The sequence below is a fragment of the Podarcis pityusensis genome (genome assembly GCF_964106645.2).
Source record: "Podarcis pityusensis genome assembly, chromosome: 7".
NCBI classification, from domain to species: Eukaryota; Metazoa; Chordata; class Lepidosauria; order Squamata; family Lacertidae; genus Podarcis; species Podarcis pityusensis.
In genome coordinates this window covers 41,770,946-41,790,145 of record NC_138031.1, presented here as the reverse complement: position 1 = coordinate 41,790,145, position 19,200 = coordinate 41,770,946, and the positions used below count along the sequence as shown (strand labels likewise).

The following is a 19,200-nucleotide window of genomic DNA, read 5'->3' as shown; positions in this document are numbered from 1 at the left end:
AAGCTGAAGCTTGAAGCTGAAGCTGAGGCTCCAATACTTTGGCCACCTCATGAGAAGAGAAGACTCCCTGGAAAAGACCCTGATGTTGGGAAAGATTGAGGGCACAAGGAGAAGGGGACAACAGAGGACGAGATGGTTGGACAATGTTCTGGAAGCTACCAGCATGAGTTTGACCAAACTGTGGGAGGCAGTGGAAGACAGGAGTGCCTGGTGTGCTCTGGTCCATGGGGTCACGAAGAATCAGACACAACTGAACGACTTAACAACAACCTGATTGTCCCTAACCATAGTTAACCTGATTCAGATGTTAATGTCAAATTATAGTTATCACAAATGATAAACGGGAAGGTTTTGCAAGAGGGGAGGAAAGGCAGTGCAAATGAGCCTGCAGCATGTACCCAATCTCTAAAATATTATTTGAAGACTGGGAAATGGGACTTTGGAATTTTACCATTATGGAAAAGAAAGGCAAAATCTTAGTCATACAACAAAAAAAAGACCAGGAAGGTGGTTCTAAAACAGAAGCAAAATTTACATACTTGGAATCAAATATAGCATGTCTTGCCTGTGAAGAATACCATGGTTAACAGTCCTTGGAAATGTTGTAACCACTAGCTGAACTATTAGCTTTCACTGATATAAGAGTTCTCATACCAAGAAGCAATCATCTGAGGCTATCTCCTGAAGAATATATTTCCCCAGGGCCTCAGCCTTTTAATTATAACCTTAAATTGATTTCTTTTTAAAGAGTTTTCAACTGGTTTCAAGCATGGATTCAAGCAAGGAAGACTTTCCTTGAGTCTAGAACTTTAGTCTTAGAATGGCTCCTCTCCGTCATCTGTAAGCAGAGTTTATCAAATTTTGTTCAGTCTGAACTCACCATCTGATGAAGTAGGTTTTCACCTGTGAAAGCTTATACCATTTTACATTTAAAAGCTTCTAAAAAGTTGGTATTTTGGTTGTTTTAAGCTTCTGTATGTTTTACATCTGTTGCTTGTCACCTAGTGACTTGCTGGTATTAGGTGACTAATAAATTTTAAAAATTACCAATCAACCTAGGAATGGTAAAATTCTTGCGCTGTTGCAAAACTCCTTGATTGCAGGAGTGGGTTTGAAAAATCTACCTTGAGTTTAAGCAATTTCATCAAATGCAAACCCACAATTGACTGCTGATAGCAGTAGATTTTCCCCACTTTCATTTTTGTTAACTCAAGGATTTGTTTGCTACATTAATATAGCCATCGGTCCCAATTCAAAGAGATAATATACTCCATATCAAGTTTTTTTCTTTCCATTTTGTACTTTAACCATTAATACTGTTTGTCTTCAGAATTCAGCAGAGCTAAGAGACAGATAACATTTATTGGAATGAGTAACCCAAATGACTACATCAAGGCCATTCAGTTAATTTCCTCTCTTTGTAAAACAGCCTGTAATTTCCAATCCTGAGTTATCAGACGTGACTAAAGATATATAAAAATGAGCTGACATAATGATGCATGAATTCTCCCCAGAGTGATTGCACCACAGCTGTTGTAGGAGGATGAACGGAGATTTTGGAAAACATTTCTGCTGAAAATCTACAAGACTTATATTTATATTCAAGTCTTGCTCCTCTATTATTGCATGAGGTTTTTCGAAACTTGACCAATGACGGAAAATTCCAGTAATGATTTTGGTCTTCTTATAAAGGTTAGCTTCATTCATTTCAGTGGGTCTTCTCTGGGTATCACCCAGTGACACTAGATAAAATTAATAGGTATAGTCTGGGTGACATTCTTCCCTTGCTGATAATACTCCTAGGGAAAGTTCTCTTAAGTACTGCTCTTTAGATATGGCACATGAGATAATAACAAAACACATTGTTCCTATATATAAGCATGCTGTCTTAATTTCAGGGTTACTTTAATCCAGGCATGTATGTTTGTAGCACTGTATCAGACAAAAAACAAAACAATACCCTGTTGAAATGAGCATTCATTTTGGCATCTGTGTAATATTACACACATACAAACCTACAACAGCACTGCAGCCTGATTTTTTAGGACAGAGAGGAAAGGAACAGTGTCAGAAGAGGTACTTCTGTTAATTAACTGCAATTCAGAGCCTAGGCTGCAACTCTGGATATTTGCATTGGACATGTCTCATTTTGCATTGACGGTCTCAAAATGTATTCTTCCTTAAGTGTCATTCTGACAGTTAAGAAACAAGAACTTCCATGCCAGTTGCACTGTAAGAGGTTCTGCATGTGGGTGCTTTAATAATAATAATAATAATAATAATAATAATAATAATAATTAGTATTAGTATTTATACCCCACCCTCCCCAGCCAAGGCCGGGCTCAGGGGCTTAAAGATGGTCATGTGCAATACAGTATCTTTCTGCTGTGTTATTAGAAAACTGTACACACAAAAAAGGGACTTCCTTTGACCGGCAAAAAGGGGGGGATTTTGCAAGAGCAAGCCATTTAGGTATATTCCTCATGATTTGTGAGGTTTCAGATATCAAGTTCCATTTCCTGTCTAAAAGTCAGTTGGGAATTCCCACTGAGGCAGAGGATCACACTTTGCTTCAGCTGATCAGTCTATATTGTAGGCAGGGTGGATTTATTTTAATTGGCTAAAGGACTGATCCTCTCCCCCCACCCCACTTCCCTGGAATATTCCTTGTCTTGGCTGGGATTTAGGCCATGAGAGTATCTTCTTGCAAATTACATGTGTTTTGAGTTGAGGGTTATGTTAAAACTTTCAGGAAACCTAAAAGCTCTATAGTGGAGACTTTGGACTCAGCTACATTGGTAAAGAAAAAGTGCTTTATGTGTGTTATAACACTGTGACACCAGGTGGAGCTGTGGAGTCCTGTCTTTTGCCAACGTGATTTGCCTCTGAGGTTTACAATGCACTTTCCTGAAACACTTTTTTGTTGTGTCTAGATCCAGCCTTTTATGCAAGAAGAAGGGTAGGAAGTAACATGTAAGGAAAAAAGGATTGCCTTGTCCCCAGAATGGCATATTTCAAGCTTCTCAGTGAGAATTGGGGGAGGGGACGGTCTTCAGTGCTTAAAAGCTGACAATTAAATTGAGCTGTGTAAACATCTCCTCCTGTCAAAGGAAAATGCATGCACCTAGAATCAAGACCATACAAATGGTTGGTGTCAGGATCTCCCATTCTTGTCCACATTCCTCTTCACATTTCCTGTGATTTGCATATGGGAGGTAGAATACTTCCAGTGATGTGCTCCACTGCAGTAGAAATGTTTCCCTGCAGCTGTTTCTCTGACAACATCACGTTGATGCTACAGAAAGTGAAGGGGAAAAGGCAAGAAGTGCCCTGTGCTCAGCTGCAGCTTACAACGGCAGAATTAATTTCCCCCTAGGACGTTGAGATCGCTTCTGCCAGAATCTGGAGGTTTTGGAGGCCACAGCAATTTTTGACAACTGTCTCCATCAGCAGAGAGAATGCAAAATGTGGGTGACTAAAGAGAGTAGATGCTACGCTGATGGTTTCTCCAGTTACCATTTCTTATTCCCATATACAATAATGTTCAGAGCAGTCAGGTGCATTTTGGAGCTCTTTTACATGGTCCAGAAAGTGATCCCTATTTGTACAATGCTGCTCAAACACTTCCAGCTTGGAAAACTAATCGACACCTCTGATTATTTATAATTATTTATTTTATCATTGCATTTATATCCCACGTATCCACCAATGAAGTCACAACAACTCCATGAGGTAGATTAGGCTGAGAGTTGGCGACTGGTCCAAAGGCACACAGTGCGGTTCATGGCCAAGTGGGGATTTGAACTCTGGCCTCTTAGGTCCTAGTCCAAGACACTGACCACTACACCACACAGGGTGTGCCTGTTTCCTGCAAAACTTCACAGGCAGTGCTGCTTACTGCTGTCCATGAGTATAACATTGCTTCTGTTGTTGCATAATATTATTCTTTTGTGTTTGTATTGCTTATAATGGTTTTGTATCTAGTGTACACCATCTTGGTGCTCTTTATGGAAAAAGTTAACCGGTTTTATAAATAAATAACTAGTAAATCTGACCAAGAAAACTACTACCTGATGTTTGTTCAGATGGCTGCATTTTTCTAGACTTCTTCCAGTGATGTTCCTCACTGCTGAGACTGCTGTGTATCTTCTTGCTGGTATCTTTCAGTGGTGTGTTGAACAGTTTGTTCGCAGCACCTGTGAACTGCAAGTTCACTACCTCTTTGGTCAGTTTTAGTTTGCAGCCTGCGGGGCACATTGAGCAATGAAAGAAGTGATCAGGGCATGATGTCTAGAGCCCAACTGAGTTCACCATTTTGCTCCTTCGTTCTTTACTGTAATGGTTCTAGGGGTTGCTCGTGCGTAAGCAGGTGTCTATCTCCCTGGCTGGGTGCAAACACCTTGCTGGGTTGCCAAAATGAATCTTTTCTGTCCGGACAGCCACTCACCCATGGCTGACTCAATCGCTGGCAGAATCCGTCAGTGGGCGTTTCTTAAACTTCTTCCAGCAAAGAAGCTCTTTGACGCCTAGTCTCCTCCTACTCTCTCTGCGCGAAAGCCTTCTGCGCAAGGAGGGCGTAAGCAGTGGAGGACCCCTACTCTCCCCGCTGGTCCCCGGCAAGGAGTCATGGGACCGCCTCGCCACTTCCCCCCTCTGCCCCCCTTCTCCACTGGTGCTACGCTGATTCTCTTCCCCAGAAGATGGGCTGCTTCTCCCGATCCCTGGACGGTCTCTGGAATCCCTCTGGCTTTTGCTCTCTCCCTCCGGCACTGATGGCAGTTCCCTGACATTTACCTACAAAGCAAATTGTGAAGTGAAAGACATCAGAAAGCAGTATGATTTGTCACAGCACAACTAGGTGTGGCTGGAAGAATAAAGCAGTTGAAAGGGGCAACATGAGAGAGAAACAGAAAGTACAGAAAAGAGGGGGGAAAGATCAAGGAAGGAGGGGAGGGGAGAAGATGCTTGGAATGAGAGACATGTATGTGTTCAGTGGCCATTAAAACAGCTTCAGATAACTGTGAGGTTTCCAGACAGATTCTCAGATGGTGTAAAATAATGTGACAATATTGGAGCTATATAAGCTCGTGTCAGCTTTGGATTTGTTTTAGAAATACCTACTTTATCATCCCGAGAGAGCAGGATTTATAGGAATACATATTCCCCTTAATCTTTTCTAGCCTGTTGCCAACAATACTGAGCAAGAAAGAAAGGCTTTAGATGTGCATTTAATCAGTAGTGGGCCGTATGCTGGTGGCAGCACTCACCTGACCTCCCAACAGCTGAGTCGCTATTGCTTATCAGGAGGGGGAGCGTAAGGTGGAGGGGAAGTCATTGGTGCAGATTCAAAGGCAGAGTCAATCCTTCTCTTCTACTGGTGCATTATCACTGCACCAACTGCCTCCTCCCCTCTCCTTCCCAGACAGCAGAAGCAGCTCTGCTGTCAGAAGGTCACATGAGGGCTGCTGCCCCACCACTCTCTTGCCGTTTCCGAGCACAATTCAAAGTGTTGGTGCTGACCTTTAAAGCCCTAAACGGCTTCGGTCCAGTATACCTGAAGGAGCGTCTCCACCTCCATTGTTCTGCCCGGACACTGAGTCCAGCGCCGAGGGCCTTCTGGCGGTTCCTTCCTTATGATAAGCCAAGTTACAGGGAACCAGGCAGAGGGCCTTTTCGGTAGTGGCACCCACCCTGTGGAACGCCCTCCCATCAGATGTCAAAGAGAAAAATAACTACCAAACTTTTAGAAGACATCTGAAGGCAGCCCTGTTTAGGGAAGCTTTTAATGTTTAATAGGTTATTTTAGTGTTTCGTTGGAAGCTGCCCAGAGTGGCTGGGGAAACCAAGCCAGATTGGCGGGGTATAAATAATAAATTATTATATTATTATTATTGCTGCATTCAGGTCCACCATATTTCTATATGCACGGTAGTCTGCATCACAGTACAAAACACATTATAATATAGGGAGAACCCATCTGGGTTAGACCAAAGATCCATTGAATCTAGCATTGTGTTCTCACTGTGACCTACCAGATGCCTATGGGAAGCCCACAAGCAGGACATGAGTACAAGAACACTCTCCCAATTTGCATTCCCCAGCAACTGATACTGCCTCAAGTACTGGAGGCAATGCGCAGACGCCAGCGAATGGTCTAGTAATCCCCTTTTAAAACAGTCCAGAGGATATGCCTTTGCCAACTTCAAGTAACACATTGAAAAGTATTATGCCACTGAAGAGAGAGACCTGTGTAGTTGTCATTGCGGGCCATTGTTATAAATTATGTTTTCTCTCTCACACACAAACAATTAAATATATGCTTGAACACCACCTGGGAAGTTACCATTGTATGTGTTCCCACAATGTGACTGTTTTGCCACACTAGAGAAATGTATACTTCACATTGGGGGGGCGGGGGGGGAGAGATTAATTTTGAGTTTCTTTTCATAGACTTCCACAATTATCATTATCCATTTGCTTTCTTGGCCCAGCCAAATTCTGGAGGTTGTACTGGGGGGGGGGGGTGAGCTCATCTGACTAGCAGGAGCAGGAAGCAGGTATTCCGATGAAGGACACATACTTTTGATGGGAGGGAAGAAGCAATCGGTAGGGTTTGTTTCTTCAGTTCAAAGCATTATTTTATGGGTAAAAGCCACCCCAAGTGACTACGTAGCATGACTCCCACTGTGTGTTTTCAAAATGGGCCAAGAAAACAATGGGAATGATTATGTGAAGACACAGCATTATTTCCAGGAGCATTGTATTAAAAAAATAGGACTATCCCCTTTTCCCCATACAAGGCTCCTGAAAAGAATCTCCTCACACTAATAAATTTTGGGTTACAGTTTTACCTCGGGTTAAGTACTTAATTCGTTCTGGAGGTCTGTTCTTAACCTGAAACTGTTCTTAACCTGAAGCAACACTTTAGCTAATGGGGCCTCCCGCTGCCGCCGTGCTGCTGGAGCACAATTTCTGTTCTCCTCCTGAAGCAAAGTTCTTAACCTGAGGTACTATTTCTGGGTTAGCGGAGTCTGTAACTTGAAGCATATGTAACCTGAAGCGTATGTAACCCGAGGTACCACTGTATTAGAAATGTTCTTTTTCAACTGCACTTTGTGCTGCCTACCATACCGATAATTTTTCCGAGTGACCTTAGCAGGTGAGGGTATCAGAGAAGAATAGGGTCAGTCTCTAGTAGTGTGTTCTGGTTTCAGCTGTGTATTAGCACTGTTGGATGTTGAGCTTTATATGCTATATATTTCCTTGGTGTCCTTGTATAAATAAATTTTATGTTTAATGATGCTGTACATCATTCTGCCCTTTGTGTTATTGTAAAATAATGATGAATAATGAATAATGTTGAATAATGAATAACAATTAATTAGAGTAAAAGTAATAAACTGAGTTCATTTTGGTAGGAAATTTAGGAACGTAACCAAAAAAACCTCCAGTTAGTTTAATTTAGGTTTCCATCATTCTAATTTCTTTTTCTTTATTAATAATTACTATAGTATTGAAGATGCAAAGTTTTTACCAGCCTTATCTACCAGAGCTATATATAGGTCACTGCTAAATTCCAGTTTAGTGGAGCAAGCTTTGCCCAAGGCCACCTCAGAGCAGAGAACCTAAACTCCCTAATCTAGGGGCCAATAGTTTTGTGGGAAGCATGCAATTAGATCTGCCAATTTAGTTTTCTTTTCCTAAAACTAGCTGCAAGGGGGACGGTGATTTGAATTGGGCCCATAGTAGGTGTATGAGAGGGTTAACCCTTTCTTCCAGCCACAGTTCCTAAGTGCCAATATCTTCCCCCATCCCTGAGCTATTTTAAGACTCTGAGAGGAAAACAGCCCCCTCATAATACCCTGAGGAACACACATATGAGGAGAAAGCACAGGCTGCTTCACTTGAAGAGAATACCCTCAGCACTCTCCCTAGACCCTCCTGGCCTGAGACATACCTATCCTGGCTTCCTCAGATTTAGAGGATGAGCCCTCAATAATACCTTCATCCCATCCACAGTTTAGAAATTTCGAGCCAACTGCAGTATTGACCTTGCCATCCTCCATAAATCCTCATATGACCTCAGCTCTTGGCTCAGATAGAAACTTCCAAAGCACAGCCAGCTGGGCCTACTGGAGACCATTGTCTGCACCTAGCTTAACTTGCTTCACTTTTTATTGCTTATGCTTCCTCTATGAGCCCCAAGCTGCATCAGAACAGGTTAATATGGAGGTAAGGGGCCTGACTACTGACCTATCAGACCACTTAATCCACTTCTTGGATCCTTATTTGTCTACTCCAGAACTTAACCACCAGCCTGTTTTGACCTCTTTGCATCCTGGCAGTGTCATGTATGTTTTCCACTCCACTGCTAACAGCAATGTGACTTGCTTTGGAAAATCAGCTTGAAGGGAAAGGGTTACTCAGACCTGTACTGAAAACCCAATCCAAATTCCCCACTGCGCTGCTGAGCAGGAGAAAAATAGCTCGGGAAATCAAAGTACACAATGTGTAGTTTGGCCCAAAGAAATGAAAGGAGCCTATGGTCCTCCAGATATTGTTGGACCTTCAGTCCCCATCCGTTCCAACCACTGTGACCAGTGGATGATGGGAGGAGCAGTCCAGCAATATCTGCAGGCCAAAGTGGGTGTCCTAATTCATAGTAGTTTTCACACAAACTTTTTGAAGAGGTCATAGTAGTTCTGGCACCCAAATTTTAGTTTATTTCAGGCAAGTGACTTGTGTCACACTACTCTTGACCTCCTTGAGAGTTCCAGTGAGCATAGATTATGGGAGGCCTCCTATAGACCTCACATGTGCCTTCTTGGGTTCTATGAGGGATATAAATGTGAGAAAATAAATAAATGATGTCAAATATGTTCTTGGTTAATTATTTTTGCATATTCCCTGTAATATGTTTCCAGCTCTATATTAATCATGGATAGCAAATTAAATGTCTGATCTATGGTGATGTATTTTTTATCAGCTAGATACCGAACAAGCTGGATTTTCTCTGGGGCGAAAAACAGCATAGGTTTGTATCAAAGTTGGCTTTATAATGAAGGAGTTTATATTAACCCGCTGTAGTAGAATATGTTGAGAAGATAAACCAGTATCATGTGATGAGCATAAAGAAGAGTTATTCAGTTAATTTAATGGCATATTCTAGGACAGGAGTGGCTCGCTGTGTGAGGCAGAGCTGCAACATAGGCCCCCCCCCCCCCAGCAGCAGCAGCAGCAGCAGCAGCAGCAACAGTTCTTACTGATGTACCTGTACAACCCTGAGTCTGATGAAGCTCCATGCCTTCTGGTAAATGTCAGCAATTGTGCTACTGAGAGGCTATTGCTATGGCTTTGCCCCACTGGGTCAGCCACTCCTGTTCTCAGATGAAATGTTTAAAGTACAACTTAGCTCAACAAACACATAGGTAGGTGAGAAGAAGAAAGAGATTTAAAAATTGCATTAATTTAGCACTTTGTTTCTCTGCTTTGTACTTGTGTTCCAACAGAATTCTGTGCACAACATTCGTTTTTATTAATATCAAATTATGCATTTTGGCTTCTCTTCATCACTCAATTTTTTAAAAACCAGCTTTCTTCACAAGAAGTACAAACTTGATGGTTAGATTTTCTTTCAATACACAGTGCTCGTTTATAAGTTAAACTTTTTAACTTTCTGAAACTATATGCCTTCCCTTTAAAAAAATGGGTTTCCTAAGTGGTCAACATGCTAGTACTGTGAGCTTTGTTGGTACAGTCACTGCAAGAATCCATACATCACCATCCAACCTCTTTGCACTGGAAGAACAAGATGAAATTTGGAGGCCCTTTGCAGGAAGTTGGGGGCATGAGAAGGGCCGGTGGGAGGCTGGAAGCAGCTTTTGCCATCCATGATCTAAGCCACTGCCATCTTCATCAAGGACCCTGTTCCCCAATACAAGGTAGAAATTGTGTCAGTGGAGTGGATGAAAAGTTCCAAGATTGGAAAATGGACTTGCACTCTGCTTCAGTATAAGCCAGGGCTTCCAGTCTGAGCTGTTGTAGTAGCCCACCAACCTTCTGGCTCTAGCAGGTTTTCACAGAATTGTGGGAAGGGACCCAAAGGATCATCTAGTCTAGTTCCCTGCAATGCAAGGATCACAACTATAGAATCACTGACATGTGTGTTTTCCATTAACATTGGAGCTATGATCTGTAGCTCTGTCTAAAGTGTTAAAGAGCAGTCTTAGAACTAATCACTATGGAGAAAAAATAATTTTTTGGTGGCTTCACCTCATTAATCTCTTCAGTGTGAGCTCTGTGAATGGGGTTTTTTTAATTGCTCATTTTATTTGTTATTTAGTTGTCATGTTCGTTTGTCAGTCGCCTTCTGCAAATCTCTAGGCAACTGTCTCTAGGCAATGCACTACACGAGTATTAGACAAACATCAAAACACATCAAAACACAAAAACCACAGTTCACACTAACAATCTAGCCTACCATAGAAATAAATATCATCCCCAGGAAAAAAAATCAATTCAGCAATTAGAAAGAGCTAAAACACCCACACATAAGCTGAATCCATCTAATTGATGTTTGTGTGGCAGAGACTAATATTAAATAAAATTTAGCGAACATTAAAATATGGTAGAAGGATGCTAAAAGGCCTCAGAGAAGAGAGATATCACTGCCTGGCCCCTAAAAGGCATTAAAGTGGGTACCTGGTGGAGGGCCGTGAAAATTTGTGTCCTGGGCTTTTTAAACTTGTCTACCCATACACTATCTGAAATCAAAGAGGCACATTGGTTGCCAGGCGTGAAGTATATTGGCATTGTTTTCAGCTCTTCTGCCCACTAGTCAGTTATTTGAAGAACTGTTTCAGGCAGTTTTGTATTTTGAGAAGCAATGAGAAAACATTTTAATCTAATCATTGTCTCCCCCATTATTATTATACAAATATCATATGTTTGGGCCAGAATTTCGCCTTTACTTATCCTGCTGGTTATGATGAAAACTGTCAGCAGAGAAACAAGAAATGGTGCCCCAGTTGAAACAATGTAATGATACTATTCTAATATGCCACATTCCAGACTCAGAACCACCGAATTATTACAAGGCCAGCAATCCTACCCAACCTAATTCTGTCACTGATCACTTCTTTTAAAGTGAATTTGGTTTTAATCATGCCACCACTAGGCAGTTCAAGAGATCCTATTGACTAAGTAGGAGCTTAATGACATGTGAAAAGTTGCAGCCTGCCTTGTAGCCCTGCCTGGCCAAATCAGCAACATGAGAGAATGCAAAAGTCAACACGCATTGTCTTGAGGAAAAGCCTTTTGTCTTCATGATACTTCTCTTTCAGAACTTCATACTCCCTCTCCCTGCAGCTTCACTCTGGCTTTCTTTAGTAGATGTCATGTTTTCCCCTGACCTAGTCAAATGAAATGAAAAGAACCCTGAAGGCAAGGGAGATACAGAACCTTGAGCTGCTATCATATGTGCTTTTCCTGTTACACAGGACACATTGAGCAAGTACAACATTTAAAACTGGCCTTCCATGAAAGGGTATGAAATGTTGCTGCCATTATGATCAAATCTGCTTTAAAAAAAACACACCAAAACCCACACTTTTCCATTATCCTGAGAGTTACATTTCTAAATGCCCCTCTGCGAACAGTACCCTTGGCATTTCTTACTCATATGGTGCAGGGCAGATTGATGTTGACATGTTTTGAAACACACAGAAAACAGGCAGGGCAAATAGCTATATTTCAAAACCTTAAGCGTTTGGAAGTAAGTGTTACCATATTTCTCATAACAATGTTAGCTTGCTTTCTAATGATGTGCTGAGAACAGAGAACACCAGTGGGACCTGCAAGTAATGGTGAGAATGTATTGCCCCTACAGACAGTGTTCTTGCTCAGGTTTGCAGCAAGCTAACTAGACCTGCCTCCAGGATAAAAGTTATAAGGGGCTCATGCAGACCATCTCTTCTGCTCCCTGTTTTGTGTGTTTGCTGGCCAAAGCTCAACACATTGTGGGTTTTGGAGGCCCCTGAACAGTTCTCATAGGGCTGATGGGGTGTCGACTTTTGAAATTGTTCTTTTTTTTAATGTGTTGTGGTTCTCCATGCCTCTGGCTTCATCTGAGAAGGCTGGTATCTCCATCTTGTTTCTCAGCTACTACTTCAGTTCCAGTCCTGTTAGCACTCAGCCAACTGAGTTGGTTATTAGAGGGAATGATTACCAATATTACCTGTTTGTTGTTGTTTTTTAAAGTTATTTTTAGTTATTGAATATATTGTATCGGTATTCATGAGCCATTAAGACCTATAATGAAAGGTAGCAGTAGCTCATGTAATGGGCAGTTTCAGTTACTTCTGGAGTATTTCTAGAGGTGTTCGTACAGCTGGCTGTTTGTCAAAGTTTGTGGATTAGGATTGCCATTTGATACATCCTTCTTGATTTAGAATGGGATTTAGTGACTGCTACATTTTTATCATGTCATTTCTCTAAGCATAAGGGCAGAGTGAATGAATTCTGGTGGTTTCCTTTCTAGGTGGTCTCATAAAAACATAGCAAGAGTCCTTCTGGATCAGACAAAAGTTCTATGTAGTACAATATCCTGTTCTCACAGTGACTAGCCAGATTCCTATGAGAAGCCTATACCAAGCAGGGCAGTAACACATCAGCACTTTCCCTTATATTCAGATGCATAGTACCTCTCGTGTTCGAGGTAGCACACAACAATCATGGCTAGTAACTTTTGACAGTCTCATCCTCCATTAATTTACCTAACCTCATTTTAAAGGAGGCCATCACTGGCTCTTGTGGTAGCCAATTCCATGGTTTAACTATGTGCTGTGTGAAGAAGTACTTCCTTTTGTCTGTCTTGAATATTCCAGTGTTCAGCTTCATTGGATGACCCTCCAGGGTCAAGTATTATTAGAAAGGGAGAAAAACTTATCTCTATCCAATTCCTTCCCACCATGCGTACTTTTAGATGCCTTTGCCATGTCCTCACTTTCTCACCTTTTTTCCTAAACTAAAAAGCCCCAAGTGTTGTAACCTTTCCACATACAGGAATTGCTCAAGCGTCTTGATCATGTGCCCCTTTTCTGAACTGTTTCCAGCTCTACTTGGTCCAAAGAGAATAGGCCTATTTACCAGTCCCAGTTTCAGAATCAATCAGATCATGTACTTCTCAGAATTTTGCAGTTCAGTTTCAGGTTTAAGACGTGCACAGAAATGCTTATTTTAAGGAAAATGCATGGAATACACTAAGAATGCATGTAAAAATTGTATCAAATGTGTAGAATTTCAGTGTGACCTTCTGTAAAAGAAAAAAAATACCTTAAAATGGGACGTGATAGACCTGTGATTGGGTACATGTGAATTTGACATAAAATAGTTTATAGTGAAATAAAAATAAATGCTGCTTTTATTACCAGCAACACAAGTAGGTCAAAGCATTATTTTCAATACCATCTTAAATCTCTGGAAGAGTGTGTATAATGGAAAGAACCTGCTGGGATTGTCTCTATATTATTTTGATAGAAAAGATGAATCATGAAGATGAAATTTCATTTTTTGTAAGATGAGGAGTCAGTTACTGAGTTGTTAAACTTGGTGTGGATTAACAGCTCTCCCCCCGCCCCCGCCTCACAAAACCATAGGTAGTTCATCTACATGAGTGCAAACAAATGCTATAAGTGCATTGCAATTATAAGTAGCCTTAGGAAAGAGCAGGCAGCAATTTTATGATATTGCCAAAGATTAGTGCTGAAATGCTGAAATGTATAGCTGAGAAATGTACTGCCTGCTGGAGAAATGTTTTATTAGAAGAAATGTAACAAGGGATTCACGATGCAGCTGTAAATCCATTAAGGCAAGTAGGGCTCTGCAATAACCTTTCTCCATTTCAGCTATTAGCTTCAAGGATTGCTGAACTTGGTAACTTTGCAAATGTGGTTTCACCCAACACAGTAACTTAACCTCCTCTTCACCAGCCTGTATTCAGGTCAGAAATAAGGAGACATGACTTCGCTAAAATGAGTACGGCATCATCTATTTGGTATCAGAATTTATTTTATCTGCACCAATCTTCTACTGGAAGGCATAAACATAAAAATGTTACATCCTTGATATCCTTCTGGAGTTTTTTTTTCTAGATAAGATAGTTGCAAGAGCTGAAGCCAGCTGCGGTATAATTTTATGTTCATGTTTTCTTAAGTCAAGTGAGGAACCTTTTTGGCTCTGTGAACCAGATCCTTACCAGAATTGACCTCATAGGTCCACCCAGCTGTCAGTCATGTGACATCATCATAATACCCTATGGATGACAGATGAGTGGCCCTGCCTGTTTGTCAAAACCCCTTGCTAGAGCAATGTTAAAATGAAGAGGAAGGTGCTTCAGAGACCAGTTTGGCAAACTGCTCCCTGAACCACCTCCCCTCTACTTTAAAAGTCACTCCAGATGTGACTTCTTTGTGCAGCAATGGGGGTGGGGGGTTGCTTTATTTCGCTATTGGCACCTTTTCCCAAGGAACAGGCACGTGCACTAAGAGCAAGCAAACCCAGTAGTTTTCACCTTTTTTTGGTTGTGTCCATCTGTTCCAAGGAGGAACAGGCATGCACACCAAACTGAGCAGGATTTAAAAAACACCTGTCAGGTGTTAAGTGAGGGTTAAATCCTGCTGGGAACAGGCACTTGCAAAAAAACAGAAGCGATGTCAGCTAATTGAGAGGTTGCTGTGGTTTGCAGAAAATGACCTCACAGGCCAAATTGGACCCATTGGGGAGGCCAAGACTGGCCTTTGACTCAGAGGTTCCTCAACCCCTGTCTTAAGTCCATGTGGTCAGCAAATTTCAACATACAGTAATGTGTTCTTTCCAGTCATTCTTGCTATAATGGTCACCGCAAAGGAAGCTTTCCCCCTTTTCAAGTCTGTATGGTTTTCAAATTTCCTCACATTTTTATAATACAGTGGTACCTCAGGTTACGAACTTAATTCGTTCTGGAGGTCTGTCCTTAACCCGAAACTGTTCTTTATTTGAGGCGCGCTTTCGCTAATGGGGCCTTCTGCTGCCGGCGCACCACTGGCACACGATTTCCGTTCTCATCCTAGGCCAAAGATCCCAACCCGAGGTACTACTTCAGGAATAGTGGAGTTTGTAACCTAAGTGTTTGTAACCCGAAGCATTTGTAACCCGAGGTACCACTGTAGAAAAATTATTATCTGTTTAAAAAGACATCAACCCATGGTAAAAAGCCTAGTAGGGACAACTCAAATGCAGTATTTCACATTGACTGCCTGTGAAAAGGGTTTAGCAGTTCATCTTAAAACAAGAGGCACCCTGAGCAAAATGATGAAATGGTATGTTTAAAAGTTGGCACTGATACTTTCAAACAGAACCAAACATTATTCTTTGGAAGAGACAATGCTAGAAGAAAGGAGGTGCTTGAGGGCAAAATCTAAATCATACATTGTTGACAAAGATATCCCCAGTGTTCTTTGGATATATAACAGGGGGGAAATAGTACACTGGAACATTTCAGACATTTTTGCAAATGTGTTCAGCTTACGAATGATTCTGAAGATATGTTTAATATTTTTGTTGTCTAGAATGATTGAAGACTGTGGGAAAAGAGGAACCACCATGGCAGAAAGGAGACAGCTGTTTGCAGAAATGCGTAAGTACTGTGGCATTCCTCCCCCCAGTAGATGAATTCTTTCTTGCAAAAGACCAGCAAGACAGAATGTAACTTTGGTAAATATTGCATGGATTTGTGCCTTGGGCAAATAGGCAGTTGTTCTGCAAAACAGTGGCTTTAAAGTGCTTTAAAAGTGCTTTTAGTGTGAGGCAAGTTGCAAGAATGTGTACTTAATTGACCTAATGCTGTCTTTTTGTAGTTCTGTGGATTATTTAAAAGCTGGTTTTCTACCATATCAGTTACTGCTAAGAGATCCAAGGTGAGGAGATTTGAGAGAGGGGGGCGTGAGAGGGCTTGGAGAGAAAAAGGAGTGTGAGCAATCATAAGCACTGGCTCTCATTTACAGCATCAAATGTCAAGCATATTTGGTGATCCTCTTTACTGTGGATGCCCTGTACTTTTGAGCCCTAGACTGAAATCTTCCTAGCTTTACTAAAGTGTCTCGGTTTTCATTTTCTTAATTAAAGTATGTTAACGCTGTCCTGATTAGAAATGCTTTCTGTCTCTGAGAAAGGACAAGTGCCAACCCCTGAATGCAACTTTAATTTCAAATAAATATGCTGAGCATTGTTATCCTAGTGTGTAAACTGTTTTGTAAACCTTGTGTTTGTTTTTGTATCAGACGTGTGAAGTTGATCATGATTATTTCCATTTCACAAATGAGCAATTGAAGCTGAAATATAGTGAAAAGTCAGAACCTAGCCCATATTTCCACTGTGGAAGTCATATGCACATCTTTCAAGTCAAAGCCAATAGTCTATTCACTGTACTCACTTATATTAGGAGAAAAGTGAATCTTTATCACTTTTTTCCCATTCAAAATATCTCTACCAGAGAGCATGAGGCAACCTTGGCTATATTGTTCAATCCAGCTGGTCTTTACAGAACCATGATGTATAAAACTTGATAATACAAGTGGATTTAGGGTCATTGCAAATGTTGGTGATTATAAACATATATTAAAAAACTGCTTTCTAGTTAACCAAAGAAGCTCTCAAGAAGTAGAGAGCTTCAGAAGCTGAGATTCTTGATGAGCTGACTGCTAATCAAGAGGGTCTCTCCTCTTTTGCCAGATTAGATGCCAATATGTTGTTTGCTTTACAGAGTAAAGCTACCTTTACCTTCTAGGAACAAGGACCGCTGAAGCTGAAGTTGACGCTGACAGTACTATGTTTAAATAAATAAATAAATAAATTTAAACAGTACTATGTTTAAATAAATGTTGCAATGGGTTGGATTCAGACAAAATTGGCTGAGCTTAGTTCTCATGTAAATTAATTGTGCCATTGAATTAAATGGGACCTGACTTCAACTAACTTACAGCTTGAAGCACATTTGGCTGAGGGTCTGTGTAAAGCTTGGCGTAAGCTAGAGCCATGGTTCCCCATGGACCACATGAATATTGATTATGGTTTTGGTGGACCACTTAATGATTTCTCTGCCTGTTGTAGCAGTGGTAATGCTCTGTGCGAAATGCTGTATGGTTTTTGGTTGAATTCAAATTGTAATACAATAAAAGAAATAAAAGAAGCAATAAAAATACTATTTGAAATCAATATTTAATGCGGACATGCCACGGATCACCTGAGTGAACCTCATGGACCGCTGGTGGACCATAGACCACAGTTTGGGAACTCCCGAGTTAGAAGAAGAGCTAGATCTAATAGAATGTGAATGGATATGGGAAAAAGCAGTTTCCACTGTCTTTGACTTAGCAAGTTTCACACAGAGTTGGAAGAAACCCTGAGGATCATCGTCCAATGCCCTGCAATGCAGGAATATGCAGCTGTCTCGTACAGGGATCAAACCTCTAACTTTGGTGTTATCAGCACCATGCTCTAACCAACTGAGCTATCCAGGCTCTGCTAGAACACTGCTGCTTGAACCCTGACCAGTTGGGACTAACCCTGTTTCAGCAGAATGAGCTTAACTTAACTGAGTTTTAAGATGTGATGCAGAAGTTACTGGTGAAGATAGTCCATGATGGCTGATCTTTTATTTCTGCAAAGAGGATACTCTTCAATCTGCCAACAATAGTCTCTTACATTTTACACATCACTGTTCCCCATTTGACAAGATTGTACAAAGATGTACAAAGACAAGATTGTAATTGGCACGAAGGTCAAAGGCCATGAGGGGTTCTAATAAACAGAACACCTTCCATTGAGCTGGCACCTAATTAATAATAATAGGAGAGACAGATGTTTCCTGATACATACGTTGAAAAGTGAATGTATCCACTCTAAGTTGCTGCTGGCTTATGCTATCTATTAGAAGTACAGTTCTGCTGAACACAAAACACCAGCCAGCTCTTACAGTGTATTACTGTATTTTGTCTACAAACTGTTAATCATCATGGCACATGAAACCATTTTTTTTAAAAAAAAAAATTACATTGTTGCTTATTCATCTGATAACTTGCTTTTCGTTGTTCTTCAGCATCCAGATCGGAAGTCTTTCATTTGTAGAAAAAAATGTTGAGCGGTAGCCAAAATACAAATAACAATGATAACAAAACTACATTCATCTGGGACAGAAGCAAAAATCACAATCCTTTTAGTTTCTGGATGTATGCCAACAAAAGCTGCTTTTTTACCATGGGTTTCTCATTCAGTAATACAATTGAGTGAAAAGCAAACAGAATCATTAGGCAGAATCAGGTATCTGGCTGACAGATAAAGAACAGAAGAGTTTGCTTGATGAAGCCAATGGCCCATTTAGTCAGCATCCCGTCTCACAGTGGCCAGCCAGATGCCTGTGGGAAACCCACAAGCAGGACCTGAGGACAACAGCACTCTGCCTCCTGTGATTCGCACCAACTGATATTCGGAGGTATACTGACTCTTGACAGTGGAGGTAGAACATGGCCATCATGGCTAGTGTCTGTCAATAGCCTTGTCTCCCATGAATTTGTCTAATCCTCTTTTAAAGCCATCCAAGTTGGTGGTCAACACCATGAGAGCAAGTTCCATAGTTTAACCATGTGCTGCATGAAGAAGTACTTTATTTTATCTGTCCTGAACCTTCCAACATTCATCTTCAGTAGATGTCTACTAGTTCTAGTGTTTACAAGAGTGTGAGAAAGATGTTTCTCTATTCATTTTCTCCATACCTTGGAGAACTTCCATCGTGTCACTTCTTACTCGCCTTTCCTCTAAACTAAAATGTCCCAAACACTGCGACCTTTCTTCACAGGGGAGTTGCTCCTGTGATGGAGGAACACTCAAGAGAAGTTTCTACCACCCACTTTCTTGCTACTGGTGGGTCATACTCTGTAGTAGTTGCTGCTACCACCCTCCCACTTACTCTTGCATCCCAGATGGGAGAGGAATGGATATATGACTCTTGATGGGAATGTTTCTTTTTTAAAAAAAAGAGGAAGGAGGAAAGTAAATTTGAGTATTGCACTGTGTTTGTCACTTGAGCTGAGGGAAACAGCTGGGACCACTAGAAGGGGTCTTCCAAGCAAAGTCCACCAAGGATAAACCATCTTGTGGGAAAATGAA

At 41.1% G+C, this 19,200-nt stretch overlaps 1 protein-coding gene and 1 long non-coding RNA gene across 27 annotated transcripts in view; one reads left to right on the top strand and one right to left on the bottom strand.

Moving 5' to 3' along the window:
• LOC308481474 overlaps window positions 1-4,883 on the bottom strand; it is a 92,558-nt gene extending 87,675 nt beyond the window's left edge. The window contains exons 1-2 of the long non-coding RNA XR_013988701.1: window positions 4,789-4,883; window positions 4,071-4,328 (exon numbers count right to left, since the gene is read on the bottom strand). This is a non-coding gene — a long non-coding RNA (uncharacterized lncRNA). The remainder of the gene's footprint in view (window positions 1-4,070; window positions 4,329-4,788) is intronic.
• Window positions 1-19,200, top strand: part of DTNA (dystrobrevin alpha) — a 190,010-nt gene that overhangs the window by 90,900 nt on the left and 79,910 nt on the right. For 24 of the 26 annotated variants that reach the window (XM_081013829.1, XM_081013811.1, XM_081013831.1 and 21 more), the window contains one exon: window positions 15,606-15,673. In XM_081013829.1, coding sequence (XP_080869955.1) covers window positions 15,606-15,673 — 68 coding nt within the window. Of the gene's footprint in view, window positions 1-8,986; window positions 9,035-15,605; window positions 15,674-19,200 lie in introns of all 26 variants that reach the window. The other 2 variants (XM_081013815.1, XM_081013816.1) reach the window with 1 other exon arrangement.